Consider the following 16,305-nt stretch of genomic DNA (forward strand, 5'->3'; position numbering starts at 1 on the left):
ACACTCACTTTTTTTCTGTTTTCAGCAAGAATAGAAACATTAAGCATAGTAACCCTTCAGCTAAACCGTCTCACTTTGCTTATTACATTCATACCGCAGGTAAAACCAAACACCAGGGTGAGAGACAGAGTCAATGGTGTCTCTTGGGAAGAGTCCTATAGAGTTCTCAGGCAGGTGTATCCCCGGCCTATAGTCAAAGTCATAGTACTGAAGGACATTTGGCACTCAATGTTAGTGTACATCACAGTAATTTATTTTGGCCTACCTCACCATTATATCAATGAATCAACAAATATTCCCATCAGGTACACACTATTATCTCCTTTAACATACAGGCTCACATATACAGGTTCAGCATGTTTCCATTGCTCTGGTCTCATTTGACTAGAAGAGCCTTGGCATGTCATTGGACGATCACCATCATCATCATGCATTCAATGAAAAATAAATAAATGAACAAATCTATGTTCAGTACCAAGACACTGTAACATTTCTAGCTAGTGTTTGTACCTTTGTAATGTTATGGCAATTAGTTCATTCTGGAACATTCAGTAGCTGTTGAAGGAAAATGTATTATTTGAGACAATCCCGGCATTGTGGTAGGAAATGCCACCTGACGGTAATCTCTTTCAGACTTTTGAAAAATATACATCCAAAAAATCCTATCTTTAAATGTAACTAAATGGTATTTGAAGTTTAACATAGCCACAAATGTATAGTTTATAATAAGGCTGTAAAAAACTAAATTTGGCTTCTATTGTTTTCTTATGAAAGCATAAATAATCTGTTAATTGCCAATCCTTGACCATTAATATTTTTTTAAGTATTTAAGAAACATGTACATTCATATGAAAAAGTTAGTATAACCCCTAGAAAGTTGTCTTTTTTTCAAAAATGTTGACATTTTTAATGAAATTCCAACCACATTAATTGATAAAGGTAACCCAATTTATCCAATCGCAAAAAATAAATGTAACTTTGAAACCAAATATCCAATGTAGATCATAGTGTGTTTATGCAGAAAAAGTTAGTACACGTATGGTTGAGTGGTAACACATCATGCTAAGATCAAAAAACCTATCAGAGGTCCTCAGAAGAAAGACTATTGATGCCATATGATTATAGATAAGGCTCAGAGGGGTTCCAGAACCATTTCCAAACCATTCTAAGAACATCATTCCACTGTCCAATGGGATCTACAAATGGAGCAACAGACTACTGGCCACCTACATAGAACGGGCCAACCCACCAAATCCAGCTGAAGAAGAGCTGAAGAAAAGATGCTTATAGAGGTCTGCTAGAACCCCAGGATAACATCAAGGGATCTACAGGCCATTCTTGCCTCAATTGATTTTGAAAAGATAGAGCAAACTGTCAAAAAGATACTGGACAAATTTGTCCTACATGAGAGGTCTAGAAAGAAAAAGCCTCTGCTTTCAATAAAGAAATATTCAAGATGCCTGGTGGAGTTGTGTGGCCACAGTCCCAACTTGCTCTCAATGAGTCAACTGATGAACAGTACAAGAAATGGCTATAGTACATTACAGTAAGTTATTTCAGCCAAAAAAGGGGAAGTTAAACGTTTCATAATTATTTTTCACATGATGAAAATGCTTTCTGGTGATTTTTGATTAACAAATTATTGCAAAGTATAATCTTTCAGTGTTATTTATTATGAATAAGATTACCTTTATCGGTCAATAGTGTTGAAGTGAAGATTACTTATCCATATGTCCACTTTTTTTTTTAAGCAACTTTCCAGGCGAAGTACACACATTTTCACATGACTGTATGTGACAATAATCCCAGCAAACAGGGGAGGTCCTAAATATATTTTGGGTCATTCCCATTAGGTCCCTTCAAGGGTTTTTCCAATATTATTGCACAAATGTTTGGAGAATACTGAGAACCACTGAGAGCCATTTGAAGACTTTTATTGGACATTCGTAGGACAATCATTTCGCTAGTTATCAGACCGTTGCTTGGTTTTTATAGGGGACTTTAGTGTAGTGTAGTTTGCCCTTGTGCCAAACTGTCATCTAAGCCAACGGTGGCTACTTTGTAGAATCTAAAATGTATGTATGTATTTTCAACACTTTTTTGGCTTCTACATGATTCCATGTGTTATTTCATAGTTTTGTTGTCTTTGATATTATTCTACAATATGGAAAATAGTAAAAAGAAAGAATGAATAGGTGTTTACAAAGTTTATGACAGGTAATGTGAGTGGGTTTTGTCTTTGGAACATCTTAATAACAAAGTGACATGTAGATTGTTCCTTGCACTATATTCCTAATTAAATTGAAATCCTGATTCCTGTCGTTTGCAGCTAATTCACATTGAATTCAAACATTTTAACTGAACAGATTTGACCTTGCTCAAACATTAAACTGTTACCATGGTTACTAAATGGAACAATTCAAATGGAAATGTTGATTTCATTGGGGTGTGGCCAGCTTAAATAAAATAAAATAAACATCAATTTGCAACTCAATTTAGATTATCCCTACACTAAACACCTGAATGTTGAAATGTTAGTTAAGTAGGAGCTTGACACAAGTCGACAGAGTGAAGCCAGAATATTCTCTACAAACCAGAATGTTGGACAGAATTACACTTTAAGGTCATTTACCAAGCGGAGATGAAATTAGAAATGAAATCATAGCAAAGTAGTAACGCAACCTTTTGGGGTCTGTATTGCACTTTCAGCTTGTATTTCTGTGTGACACATGGCATGTGATACACAATATGCAAAAAATGTATGAACCAAGTATTGCTGACCTAAGTATGTTCTGCTGGCTATAAGCAGGAACAATTTGCCTCTCAATTAATTATGAATAAATTATCAGTGAACCAAAAAAAGTATTGCACATCACTTCTTCTGTGTCAGTGTTTAGAACATTCTTTCCCTCATTCCTCCATTTGTGTGGTTAATTTAGTTGTCAACCACTGTTACATCTGACAAACACTGGATTGAACAGATGAGGCATTTATTGTGAAATTTGCCAGCTGACTGTTGGAACAAAATTAGATCGGCTACATTCAGTTTTGCTCAGCCATTGATTACATATTCCACAAGTTTTTATGCTTCTTCTTGAGCAAATTGCGTCAGTATTGAAAATACAAACTGGGAATACAGACCACAAAAAACACAGACCTGCTACTGGAAGTCAGGTTAATAATAACCTATTAGACTCTAGATATTTTGTCTCAGATTACCTAGACAAAAATCAACATACATCAGTAAACATACATTTAAACTATGTTTATTCAACAATATGACTTGTGGTCTTTTCATTAGAAGTGTCCACACATGTTAGAGCTGATCCTTCTTATACTCTAAGACTCTGAAAGGCCCTGCATTTGACCCAAACCTTGCTGATTAATGAATGCATCAACCATCATGACCCACTGTATCAGTACAAACACAGTATCCAGATATTTTGGCCATGTGCCTCCTGATACTTAACCTGGCCCTTTAAAAGGCTACAACATTCGAGAGCCACACATGCTCCAGAGAGCTTGGCAATAGGGTGGTGACCTTAACAGTAATCACAGTCTTTTTTTCCATGGCAAAAATGAAAATACAATGCAGACCAAACTCCATAATGCTTTAAAAAGCTGTTCCATGTCGAATATAGTACTGGGAAAATAAATGTGACTGAACGACAACACATTGATGTTTGTTCCCAACATTAGTTTCCTAAAAAAAAGTTTCATCTGCTTGGTTTTCTTGCCATTATACCAATGTACACTGATACTGTCACGGCCCTATTTGGCAACAGTCACTAATGGCACAGTTTAATTTAGGTGTTTAAGTAAGCACAAATCTGCTCTATAAGACAATCAAGAAAACCAAAACATACATCTTCCCACAGTCTAATTTAAGCAGGTAGTCCTACACCGTAGTAAAGTTAGATTACCAACAGGGCCTTGAGAGGAGGGTCTTATCTACCGACACTGATTCACATGAAAGACAGGATACCAAACACAACAAACCTGTAGATTTATCAGAAACAACGCCTGAACCAGACACTCTGCGGTCAGTCTCATTTTCTTCATCAACACCAATCTATTAAACCATTATTGCCAAATGTAAACACCCTCCAAATCGTGAAAATATACACATCCCGATAATAAGATCCCTGTCTGAAAGATGCTCACATGCGGTACATTAGGCAGACATACGTAGCTCTTTCCGATCCGATTAAGTAAGCAGTTATGAGGTGTTAAGAGTTGCTGGGCTAGTGATGTACCTTCAGCCTCCACTCCAGATTATACCGCCAGATTGGAATGAAAACAAGGCTTGGTATAAGGATTATCCTATCTATGCAGGATAAATGAGAATTAGAAACAACAGACCACTACTTATTAAAATCACCTGGGTTTCTCCATACAGATCGCACGGTGCTCTGGGGTGAATAATAGAACGGTAGCTCTGATGACCAAATAAGGTGAAAAACCGAAAGCCCAACCTCTCCTGACCGTCTGAAGGTTTGCAATGGGAAATAGCTTACATACTGTTCAATATGTTTATAGCAGCATAAAACCACTGGAGTGGTGATAACCAGATCGATATAACCAATCCTTTGTCTCACTCCAATATGGCTGTCAATGTACAAGCCTAGCCTATGAGGTGAAATGTGACTCCCTTGACCCTTTTCATTAGCTAAATGTTTACGGAGTACACATGGTTAGCAATGAAAACCCTGGGGTAGGAATGTTGATCTAGGATCAGTTTGCCATTTAGATCATAATCAATGGGTTTACCTGTACAGATGAGACCTGGTCCTAGATCAGCACCATCTTATTTTGCCTAAGTTTGGCACAGTAGGAAGATAACTCAGCAGCAAAAGGACATGTGAAGTATTATGTTGATTATAAGTCATGAAAAGTAGTCAAATTGATTGATTGAATCTTAAAGTGGAATAATTTTTTTTCCAATTCAGCAGATGCCGTTATTGAGAGTAACCTAAAGGAAGATTTATAATACCTTGTCAACTTTGAGATTCGAAACAGCAACCTTTGAGTTACTGTCCCAGGGCTATAATCACTAGCTAGCTACCTGTCGACAAATTCCAAACTTTAGAAGTTTTTTTTTTTTTTCTTCAACGTAAATTACATTTCAGGAAGATGATCAAATCAAGGTACAGCATCTGTACACAGTGTGTGAGCCCTCTCCATGTTGGTTTTTGACATGTAAGCTAACGCCAAGATTCCTAGCCCTCGGGTTCTCTGCTACACATCCTATTGGCACATTGATTCGATTCATAATGATTATACAGATAACAGTAAGATTTGGCACTTTAAAATGTTAATACAGTCGTTCTTCTTGAGTGTTATGTTATTAATTACAGTCATAACAACGATATCACAATGATGTATCAGACAATGTGGAGGAGACGAGGGATAGTTTGGTCTCCAATTCACCAACTGACTGGATTACAAAAACTTGTCATACATTTCTGTGTGTGAAAACAATCACTATAGACATCTTGATGACTGAATAAATTAATTGAAATTAAAAATAAATTCAGCCAAATGCTCACTGATATAAGACTTTCCATAAACAGCTAACATTAAACATATACTGATATATTCCTCTTTCAACAAACTCTCAGTTGATAGCTCTCCATCATCAATCTGATACTAAAATATCAATCAGAGGAATTCTAAACTGTTGGGACTTTAGTGGCCAGTATCTGACCCCAAAGATAAAAAGTGCAAAGGTAACCAAAGTTTAGTAATTAGACATGAATTCCGTGTTCAAGTGGAATGATATGTGGTCAAAGATCATTTCAACCCGTCATAATTGTTATACTGTGTGTATACCTGTGTGTGTGTGTGTGTGTGTGTGTGTGCGTGCATGCATGTGTGTGTGCTCAAACTGCTATCAAAGAGAGGACCGGTATGAATTTTACAATATTTAAGTGAGGAAATTTTTTTAAATGTATTTAAAGGGTTAGGTTTAGCCATTAAGGATTAGGTTCAAGGGTTAGGTTAAGTTTTGTCATAACAGTTAGGTTACTGAGTTTAATGTTAGAGTAAGCATAGAGTTAAAGTCTAACAACTAGGGTTAGGGGCTAGGAGGTAGGGAATGTTTTGTAAGGGTACTACAATTCTGGTCCTCAGATTGAATGCAATTCCATCGTGTGTGTGTGTGTGTGTGTGTCAGGGTTTAGGGAACAGAACCACAACCCAGAAAATAACAACAATTCTAGAGGAACAAAAACAGAATTAGGAATTAAAGTGATCAGAACAGAACCTTTATTTTTAAATCTTGAGAACCAGTTAATAATATAATTTTTAGATAAAGAAAAAATATTTCTGATTCTAAGAAATACAGTAATTTGTATTTCGGTAAAGTTATAATTTCTAAACTCATTACAATTCACATCACACTCAGCACTACAAGCCAAGTCTCCTCCATTACACTTGAGTCTCACTCTCTCCACACAAGTAAAATGTGTTCCATCTCCCCACTGCGCTTATCTTACCAATTAAACATGTAAACTATTATCTTACTTGTTCCTTAGCAAACTGTACTATCAGCCCTAATTGCTGGACTAAATTTAAATGTAAAAAGATGTTGACTTCACAGGTTAACAAATGAATGAAATAAACTATAAGAATTGGTTTTCTTTTAGGACTGAATGAGTTCAGGCTTTTTGGCTGGTAGGTAAACTGGAATAAAAAAGAATAAGGGTTCTGCTCTGAACAATTAGGAAATTGTTTAAGTTCCAACCTCAGGTGTGTGTGTGTGTGTGTGTTTGTGTGTATTTGTGTTTGAGGGCAGAAGAGAATGCTAAACTTGTGGCAAGACGATATCAGGGAAAACTGTTACTACAATTTAAAATGTAATTTCAACGTGAAACATTTCTGATATTACATTTTTTTGGAGAGTGAAAATCTACTCATTAGAATTTTTTTTCTCTGTTGTATTTTTTTGACTAAAAATATCATAATGGATAAGATTAGCTACAATTCCAAAGGATAATGTGCAAACTGTACTTATCCGTACTAATACCTGAGGGCAGATACTTCATCAACTGTTCTTTCTACCAGTCACAGGGCCAGAAGTAGTGCTTGTGAAGTGAAGAACGGTTATGCACGTTATTAGAATTAAATTGAAGGAAAACAAACTGTTTTCATATCATAAAATGTTTAGTAAAATTGACAATTTGGACTAGTAAAAGTCCATGTTTGTAAACAGTACAACTCAATAGAAGTCCATGTTTGTAAACAGGGATATGCAATAAATAAAGTAACACTGAATGACAATGGAATGAGTAATCTAGCTACTTTGTGATGGGCAATACATTTTACACAGTATCTGAAACCAACCAACGTTGGTCAAATACAAGTGCGAGACGTGACTCATCTACTTCTGCTCCCATCCTGAACCAAACCCAGGACCATGGCACTCAACGCAACCACCACAAAGCTCAAAGAAGAACACAAGCCAAAAAGTGTAACCAAAAACAATAGTAGGCGAAGGGCAAAACCACAAACCCAGCCAGCAACAACCAAGGCTTCTGCTGCTAGCGCAGACAGCATCTCACCACAGTCAAAGTTACACATTACATGGCAACTTCAACCCAAAGGGCTTACCAATCTTGCTCCATAAAGTGGACTATGCACGGGTAGGTTTCAGTTAGATAACTGGATATGACCCAGCTGCTCTGGACTGGACAGGCAGATGGCTGAATGACAGTGAGGGTCCAGTGTGCTGCTGAGTTGAAGACCGTAGCTGTCTGTCCACCCAAACCTGTCTACCTCTACTCATCCCTTTCTCCTTCTGCCCGTCTCACTGCGTCTACAGTGGCAGATCTGTGCTGTTGTGGCGAGTCTTTCTCGAGGTCCCATCATCCCGAGGGAGGGCTTTCTGCAGGTTTGACATGGCCGCTGTCTTCTTCAGGTCGATCACGGCGTAGAACTCGCTGCGCCTCGGGGCCTGCTGGGGGCCACATTTGAGGGGCGGCAGGCGCTGGTGATGTGGTTGTAGCGGCTGGGGCTGAGACTGGGCGCCCCCCCCTCCACCTCCATCCAGGGCCTGGCACGACGGCTCCGCATCAAGATCCACCTGGATGTAGTTGAGCTGCCTCGACGGGGGCATGTGACCGTGCTCGCAGCCCTCCCCCCGACCGAACCCTCCCCCCGGCCGCCTGCGGAAGTCAAAGCTGAATATTCGGCCGCCCCGATCCGACTGTCGGTGGCAGGCCTGGGGGGGAGGGGGGCAGGGGTGTCGCAGCCGGCTGGGCTGGACCTGCTCCGTGTTGACGTAGTTCTGCAGGGCATCCCGGTGGACCCCCCCTCTCCCCAGCCCGTCCTGGTGGTACCCGTTGGGCGTGCCCGGGCCCTCCGAGAACTCGGACTCGTCAAAGTCCTCCTCCTCATCCTCGTACTCCTCCTCGTCCTGTTCGTCGTCCTCCTCGTCCTGCCGCTCGTCCCTCTGCAGGGCGCGGTACTCCCAAACGGGCGGCAGCGACGGGAGGTTCTCGTAGTTCAGCAGGGCGCTCCGCCGGTGGCCCCCGCCCATCCCCGCGACCCGCTCGCAGGGGTACCCCTGAGGGGGAAGCGAGGACGGGGCGTGGGGGTGGAGGGGGTGGAGCGGCTGCGTCTGCGGGTGGCTGTCTCCGGTAGTGCTGCTGCTGCTGCTGGAGCCCACGGACTGGGACACGCTGCTGGGGCTGAGCCTCTGCCGGCGCCCCCCCCTCAGGCCGTTGATGTTCTCGTAGGTGAGCTGGCTGCCCTGGCAGGCCTCCGGGTGCTCGTGGCCTGGGTGGCGGCGCATCACATGGTGGTAGTGGGGGTGGTGGTAGGAGTGGGAGTTGCACATGTGCAGGGGAGGCTCGTCCCCCTCCGTCTCTGAGCCCGTGGCCCCCTCCACAGAGTGCATGACATGGGGATTGTGGCCCCCGTGCCTCTCCCTCTCCCTCTCCAGCAGGTGGCGCTGCGCGGGCGTGGGTCCCAGCATGAACTTGACCTCCTGAGAGGAGGGCTGGAGGAAGACCTGGGGTTCCTTGCGTTGTTCCTCCAGGGGGCAGCAGTGCATGCCGGCCTGCCCACCTCCTTGGCCACCGACAGGCATGGGACCTCGGGTTGACTCGGGGAAGGGGGTGGGCCTTACCTCGGGCAGGGAGTGGACACAGTGTCGACTGGAGAGCTCCCCATCCACAGTTACAGTATTCACATAGGTGTGAGCCTGCAGAGAGAGAGAGAGAGAGACACGATAAGACAGAGAGACAGAAAGAGAGACACAGCGAGAGAATAAAAGAGCTTAACAAGGACTCTGCGATAACGTTCCCCTCGCATTTCAGACACAGTGCTATGTGAGGAGAGGTGAGGAGAGGAGTCACAATGTCCAATGGGGGAGGGAAGGGGTCATGATGTGTAAGGGGGAGGTGAGAGGTCAGTGTTACCTGGTCATCTAGTCCCATGATGCTGTGGTTATGGGGGTCGTCAGTCAGGGAGGGTTGGGAGGAATCAGCGGTCATGGGATACCCCGGGTAACCGTTGGGAAAGCCCTGGACTGGGAATGCTGGAGCTGGATACAGAGAGCAAAACAGACTGTTCACAGGGGCCGTGGGTGAACGAGGCTCATGGTGTCTTCCTGTCAGTGTGTGAGATGGACAGAGTTTGATTGTGTATTATACTGACTGCTTAGTAATGCCTTTCTTTTACCTCCTAACATGCTATTGACTACCCAGTCACCTCACTCCCTGGCTTCAACAGGTTGGAGCATGAACAAGGGTTTCAAAAACACATTTCCACACTTCTTTCCAGAAGTCAACATTCCTGACTTCAGGAATGACTACTTAATTCAACTGTGTGTGTGTGTGTGTGTGAATTTTAAACAACCTCCTTGACTGTTGCCCATACCAACTGGTTTTAGAGGGCCCTTCATTGTAACGTGTTGCTTCAAAATCTCAGACGTTGAATAACATAGAGCGACGAGGGTCTATTTGACCTGAGTGAACTTATTCATGTCCCACTTTTAAATTATACAATTATCAGGAAATTCAGATTAACAAAACAAACGTGACCCTAGTGTGGAGCCTTAAAGGATCCCACTTCTCTTTGAACCTATCAGCATTGTTGGCTCAGTCAAAGTTGAAGGGTCTATAATTAGCCCATAAACCATCATGTATTTTCACTCCCTCTGCTTTGGGACACCTGTGTCAATGGTGGAGGTGAGTGTGTATCATATTGTAATGTGTCTGTGGGGTGTGGGTAACTTCCTGTTGGGTGTCTGTGGGGTGTGAGGTGTGTCTGTCTTACTGTTGTGTGTCTGTGGGGTGTGAGGTGTGTCTGTCTTACTATTGGGTGTCTGTGGGGTGTGAGGTGTGCCTGTCTTACAGATGGGTGTCTGTGGGGTGTGAGGTGTGTCTGTCTTACAGATGGGTGTCTGTGGGGTGTGAGGTGTGTCTGTCTTACTGTTGGGTGTCTGTGGGGTGTGAGGTGTGTCTGTCTTACTGTTGGGTGTCTGTGGGGTGTGAGGTGTGTCTGTCTTACTGTTGGGTGTCTGTGGGGTGTGAGGTGTGCCTGTCTTACAGATGGGTGTCTGTGGGGTGTGAGGTGTGTCTGTCTTACAGATGGGTGTCTGTGGGGTGTGAGGTGTGTCTGTCTTACTGTTGGGTGTCTGTGGGGTGTGAGGTGTGTCTGTCTTACTGTTGGGTGTCTGTGGGGTGTGAGGTGTGTCTGTCTTACTATTGGGTGTCTGTGGGGTGTGAGGTGTGCCTGTCTTACAGATGGGTGTCTGTGGGGTGTGAGGTGTGTCTGTCTTACAGATGGGTGTCTGTGGGGTGTGAGGTGTGTCTGTCTTACTGTTGGGTGTCTGTGGGGTGTGAGGTGTGCCTGTCTTACAGATGGGTGTCTGTGGGGTGTGAGGTGTGTCTGTCTTACAGATGGGTGTCTGTGGGGTGTGAGGTGTGTCTGCCTTACTGTTGGGTGTCTGTGGGGTGTGAGGTGTGTCTATCTTACAGATGGGTGTCTGTGGGGTGTGAGGTGTGTCTGTCTTACTGTTGGGTGTCTGTGGGGTGTGAGGTGTGTCTGTCTTACTGTTGGGTGTCTGTGGGGTCCGTGGCATGTCTATCTCTCGCGCGTGTCCGCTGCTGGTCATGATCATAGGCTCCTCCACCACATTTATACTGTTGCACTGCATCAGTTCCTGGAGCACGTTAAAGATCTCCTCTGCGCGAGAACATTTAAACGCAAAGATTCCTGCATGATCACAAAGAAATAAAAGAGAAACATATTACCTTTAATTAATCTAAAACTGTCACCATTTGACTGTGAAGATTCCTGACTGAAAATAAAACACAGAAGACGCATAAATGAATCTAAAACCATTCAATCAAACAACAACAGCAGCTGTTCAATCAGCTTAAATTACAACCATTCCAATAGTGGTGATAAGTTTGTATAACATACGGCAGCAGCTTGGCACTATTATTGCATGGCACAGACACGTGTAATATACGTGCGCATGCAGGCAAACCCTAAGTCTGTTTGGATATGGATACGTGCTAAACGGCATAGATATTCAGCAGGCTCCATAAAATTCAGCCCTGTTTGGTCGTATCGGTTAACTCGGCCTGGTGGTTGACACTCACCCTGCCCAGTCTGGCAACGCCGGCCGCTCTCGAACGAGAAGAGGTTGGAGTCGTAGCCGTAGCGCCGCAGACACAGGTAGGGCCACCGGATGGCGTCCCTCTTGCGTGTGTGGAGGATGAGTTCGGTCTGGGTGAGCTCCATGGTCCCGGAGCCCAGCTCATTCCCCTCATCGTCCACATTTGTTACCTGCCCCCCCCCCAAAAAAAAGAGTTATGCCAATCAAGTCTTTGGTCCAACTTAAGGTTTAAACTAACTCAAAAATGTGCAGATTGGCAGAGCACAAATTTGACCTAATTAAAAAGAGAGGTCACTATAAAGCAGTCACTAACCCTACATAAACAGCGCACAGCCATTGCGTACCAGAAGACAGCTGACATGTGAGACATAATGGCCAAGTGTATAAGACAAAAGAGCAACAAACAGTTCTTTGCAACTATGACACACCACGCCCCACAAGGTAACCAGAGATAATGAGGAACCTTGAATTTGGTGAGATGGTTGTCTTGGATGGGGTCCCTGTATAGACAGCTCCAACAGCTCCCCATAGCTTCAGCAGGACAGCTGAAACCTGCAGTACAGAGGATGACATGGACGGACATGTATCACATGGACAACCCAAAACCGATGGACGTCTTCATTTGAAGGCGGTGGTCACATCTGCGCACCGTGTTTTCGATGACAGCCCCTCGGTCTTCAAACTAGATGCAGAAGCTGCGCTTCATCTTTGTGTGCCAGGTTCCGTCCCTGATACCTGACTCTCTGCTAGGCCTGCAATATCACAAGTTTGCCTAGGGTGTGGTTTCAGGCCTACAATCCATAGCCAGTATAGGCTTCTAAGACAATAGAGTCCATGCTTGGGAAAGCATTGGGCAAAAGTAGATTTCTATGAAAATGAACTTGGCGCTGCATTTTGTAGGTTAGATTACACTGTATTAGAGAACACATGGCAATATGTCAATCATCAACCCTGGTCTGCCAAGCTCTCCCTGGTCTGCTCTTTTGATGCCTAACCAATGGCTGTGCAGAATGGTGCCACTTCAGGGGATGACACACAGGTTTCTTCCAAAATAAAACAATTCATTTTCCCTAGAACTATCTATAGGCCTATAAGAGTGCATGCATGTGTGGGCACTAATGTTGTGTGTGAATACTTGAAGGACCAAAGGTAAATGATAATAGACTGCTATGATTGTTTGAAGAAAAAAATAAAATATATATATATATCGACATCACAAGAAGCCACATGAGTTATTTCCTCTATAGTCTACAGATGAACTTTTCGGTACTATGCAAAGGTCTTAGGCCACCTGTAAAGACTGTTTAAAGCTATCTGGGCAGTAATGTTTACTAATGTTTCTTTTCTTTTTCTTTAATGTAATAAAGTGTTTTAAGAACAAATAAGCACTTACTGCTCAGATAAATGGTTTTAAATATTTATTTTCAGGTAGCATAAGACTTTCATATAGTATAGTAAATGAAAAAACCTTGACACCAGTTATTTGACCAGGTAAGTTGCCAAGAATACATTCTTATGTCCAACAACAGCCTGTTAATGATAAGGAATAATGGTCTTAATAAGGGGCAGGATTTTTCACCTTTTCCACTTGGGGATTTGACTCAACCTTAAGATATGTTAGATACGCAATAATACTCTATCATACACTATCAATAATACTATATCATACTCTATCATTAATACTCTATCATACTCTCTCATTATGAACTAAATATCTATGTCAATGAATGCATTTGAGTCTTAAGATGAAACCAGGGTTCAAATAAAGTCATTGTGCGTTTAAGTAAATGGCAAAAGCAAATACAGTGAAACCCCAATGTATTTGGCACATTATAATTATTTATATTTTTATTTTCTGCATTCCTGCACTTTGGGTTTTAAATTATACACGGGTTATGAGGACACATTGATAAATAACTTGAGGGTATTTTGATCTATATTAGCATGTTTTGCTAGACCTCCCCCATTTCAGGGTACTACAAGAATTTTGTGGATTCACAGTTATTTCTTATTAGGGAAGTTAGTTTACATGGTTTATGCATGCTCAAGTGAACTGCCAATGTCTAATCCAGACTCCTGGCATTACCTTATAACATGAGGAAGAAGAGTCATTGCACATGACACTGGTTATCATGAGGCATGTTAATAATTGAGTACTTTTAACTGGGAACAGTTGGACAACAGTCCAAAAGATCAGGAACATTCTCCAGGAAGTAGGCACAGAAAAGACAATAGTATGCAGAAGAGCATAACAGCAGAATTTCTAAAGTTACACCACAAGATGAAAATCGCAAGTAAACCTCAAAAATAGATGGCCAAGTTATAGTTTGTTAAAAAGTACCTAAAACACCATATTAAGTTAGGTCATACGGACAAATGAGACAAAAATGAACCTGTAACAGAGATGGGAAGTCCAGAGAAAAACAATATTTCAAAATGTAAATGATCTACAGTATACAACCTCATGTGTTAAACTGAAACCGGCAAAGGCAGGATTCGAACCGACAAAATCAGGGACTGATGGCACACAGCCTTACCCACTGCCCTACCTCGGGACTCAAGCAACCTCTCGACATTTTTGGATTATATAGGGATTATTTATGGATTATATAGGGGACACGAAATATGGCAGGCGCTGTCCACCATATTTCTTGTCCCTGTCAATCAAACGTGTTTTTCTCCGAAAATGTCTCGTGTTGTGTCCTTTCAGTAGCTCACCAACACTTTCAACAGGTTAACTTCATGTTAGATTAGCTCATTTAAACATGGTAGACTGTTCAGACTTTGGCACGTATGGCTGCAAAAATAACAGTCTCACTTTTCTTTGATGATGTGAGTGCTGTTGGCATACTGAAGTGTGCAGAAACATCTTGTCTTCTCAGGTACAACCAAATGCATTTAACGTGCAGCAGAACTTCCCAATGAACAGTATGGCATAGCTACCACGGAGTGTTTTCAAGCCCAATGCCAATGCCAAGTATTCCTACCCAGTCCAGGCCATCAGTGGGAGTGATCCCAGCGTCAATCCCAGAGTCCTTTGCTGGATGTCATGGTGGAGAAAGACCCAGTTGGTTCGATGTACATCTTCAACTGGAGCAGTATTTTCTCTCTCCTAAAAAGACAACAATGTGGGAAATGTGACAGTTTACTAGTGGATTCATGAAGCCTCTCAAGTCAAGAGTAGTGCAAATTGGGATCAGATATTTGAGAGGTAGACTAGAAAATGTTTTTAAAGTTGTATTTGTCAGGCAAGACTGATGCTAGATCAGCATGCCTATTCAAAAACTTGTTACCATTTATTTATTTAGATATATTTTCAGTTTTTATGTGTGTCTGACGTTTTGTGAGAAGTTGTGAGAAGTTGACTAAGCCTCTCATCTCGTTTAGACCAGGGATTAATGAGGATAAAACATATGATTGGTATTTGATTGGTATTTCCACAAACTTCTACTGTGTGTTGCATTTGATGCATTTGTATATTTATTAACACTACCATGTCATCATTTCAGAAGAGGCTACTGAGAAACAGTGACTATGTTGATTGTATGAAATACTGCCTTATCAAACTGCGCTGTCACTAAACGCACCGGCTGTCAGTTTGTCTTACCTGCACGTAATAAAAATCTAATTATTGTTCACGCACTGGACTGTGTTGGGGTTAGAAGCCTAAACAGTGTACACAGAATGTACAGTAGCTAGCTAGCTAACTATATTACTGTGATAATTAGCGGTTTTCTAATGTCATAAGCAATAAGTAGTCTACATCACCGAATTGATATCTGTGATTTTTAAGTGATACAGCCAAAGATGGCTAGCTAATATCATACATTTTATGCGGGAGGAAAATTGAATTCCTTTTCAACAGAGATGTTATAATAACAACGTCCATAATAGATAATAATTACAGAGAATTCAACGCATAGTGACATCTAAAAATGTAAAGCACAAAATGAATCGAGTACTGTAGGCTACGTCGCCACACAAACGCACGATGACACCGACAGCATTTATCAATTTGCGGCGCAGCAGCTGAACAGATTTGACTGTAACGGAACAGACACTCATTCTGTAATAACACTACATACAGACATTTTTTAGCTGTGAAAATGGATACGGGTATATCAGAAAGGCATACTGCAGATATAACAGTTTTGCTGAGAGAAACAGGCAACAGCAGCGGTTGTTACTCACATGTTTGGCAACGATTGTTTTACGAAACGAAAATAATCAAGATTGCAAATTGTTGTCAACGACGACTGTGATGGGGAGCTGGTCTGCAACGCGTCGGGTTTCTGATGGTAGTATTGGATATGCCACGGGCTTAATAAGAACGGAAAATAAATGATGGGAAAATAAAGCAGTAAACTGTTGTTGTTTTTTCCTTTACGCCCCCCTGCTGCAGCACGGGCCTCTCTTTGACATTTCCCGACCAACGGGGTGAGAGTTCACCATCAGACAACGAGGTTTTGTGGAGCGACAAGAAGGTATAGAACGCTGGAGGACTGAATGTGATGCTGAAGGTGTGAATGGTAGATAATATGGACGATGGGATAGATGGAGCAAATCATCTGGGGTAAGATCCAGAAAAAGGAGCCTAATTATCTGGACCCCACGGAGGTTTAAAACAAATTTAAAAGGAATACTGTGGTAGGTAACCTTACTTAAGGTAATTG

General features: G+C 42.1%; 1 protein-coding gene across 2 annotated transcripts; it reads right to left on the minus strand.

Moving 5' to 3' along the window:
- Window positions 1-3,250: 3,250 nt before the first annotated feature.
- frs3 (fibroblast growth factor receptor substrate 3) lies at window positions 3,251-16,104 on the minus strand. Of its 2 annotated transcripts, XM_010881022.3 has the most exons (7): window positions 15,824-16,104; window positions 14,620-14,744; window positions 12,096-12,184; window positions 11,616-11,802; window positions 11,062-11,223; window positions 9,423-9,547; window positions 3,251-9,205 (listed from the first exon to the last, which is right to left on the minus strand). In XM_010881022.3, the coding sequence occupies exons 3-7, from the start codon at window positions 12,159-12,161 to the stop codon at window positions 7,817-7,819; spliced, it is 1,929 nt and encodes a 642-aa protein (XP_010879324.1). In that variant the 5' UTR covers window positions 12,162-12,184; window positions 14,620-14,744; window positions 15,824-16,104; the 3' UTR covers window positions 3,251-7,816. The 2 variants fall into 2 exon arrangements, with proteins under 2 accessions (XP_010879324.1, XP_010879325.1); XM_010881023.3 differs by lacking the exons at window positions 14,620-14,744; window positions 15,824-16,104 and adding an exon at window positions 12,282-13,022.
- Window positions 16,105-16,305: the final 201 nt, after the last annotated feature.

This window comes from Esox lucius, chromosome 17 (assembly GCF_011004845.1).
Source record: "Esox lucius isolate fEsoLuc1 chromosome 17, fEsoLuc1.pri, whole genome shotgun sequence".
NCBI lineage: Eukaryota > Metazoa > Chordata > Actinopteri > Esociformes > Esocidae > Esox > Esox lucius.

Bases quoted from the DNA above. Each gene is read 5' to 3' on its own strand.
- frs3 (XM_010881022.3), bottom strand. From the start codon at position 12,161: ATGGGGAGCTGTTGGAGCTGTCTATACAGGGACCCCATCCAAGACAAC. The intron at 9,548-11,061 runs GTAAGACAGACA...CTCTGTATCCAG, and splicing joins GACCCCACAGACACCCAACA to CTCCAGCATTCCCAGTCCAG. The intron at 9,206-9,422 runs GTAACACTGACC...CTCTCTCTGCAG, and splicing joins TCATGGGACTAGATGACCAG to GCTCACACCTATGTGAATAC.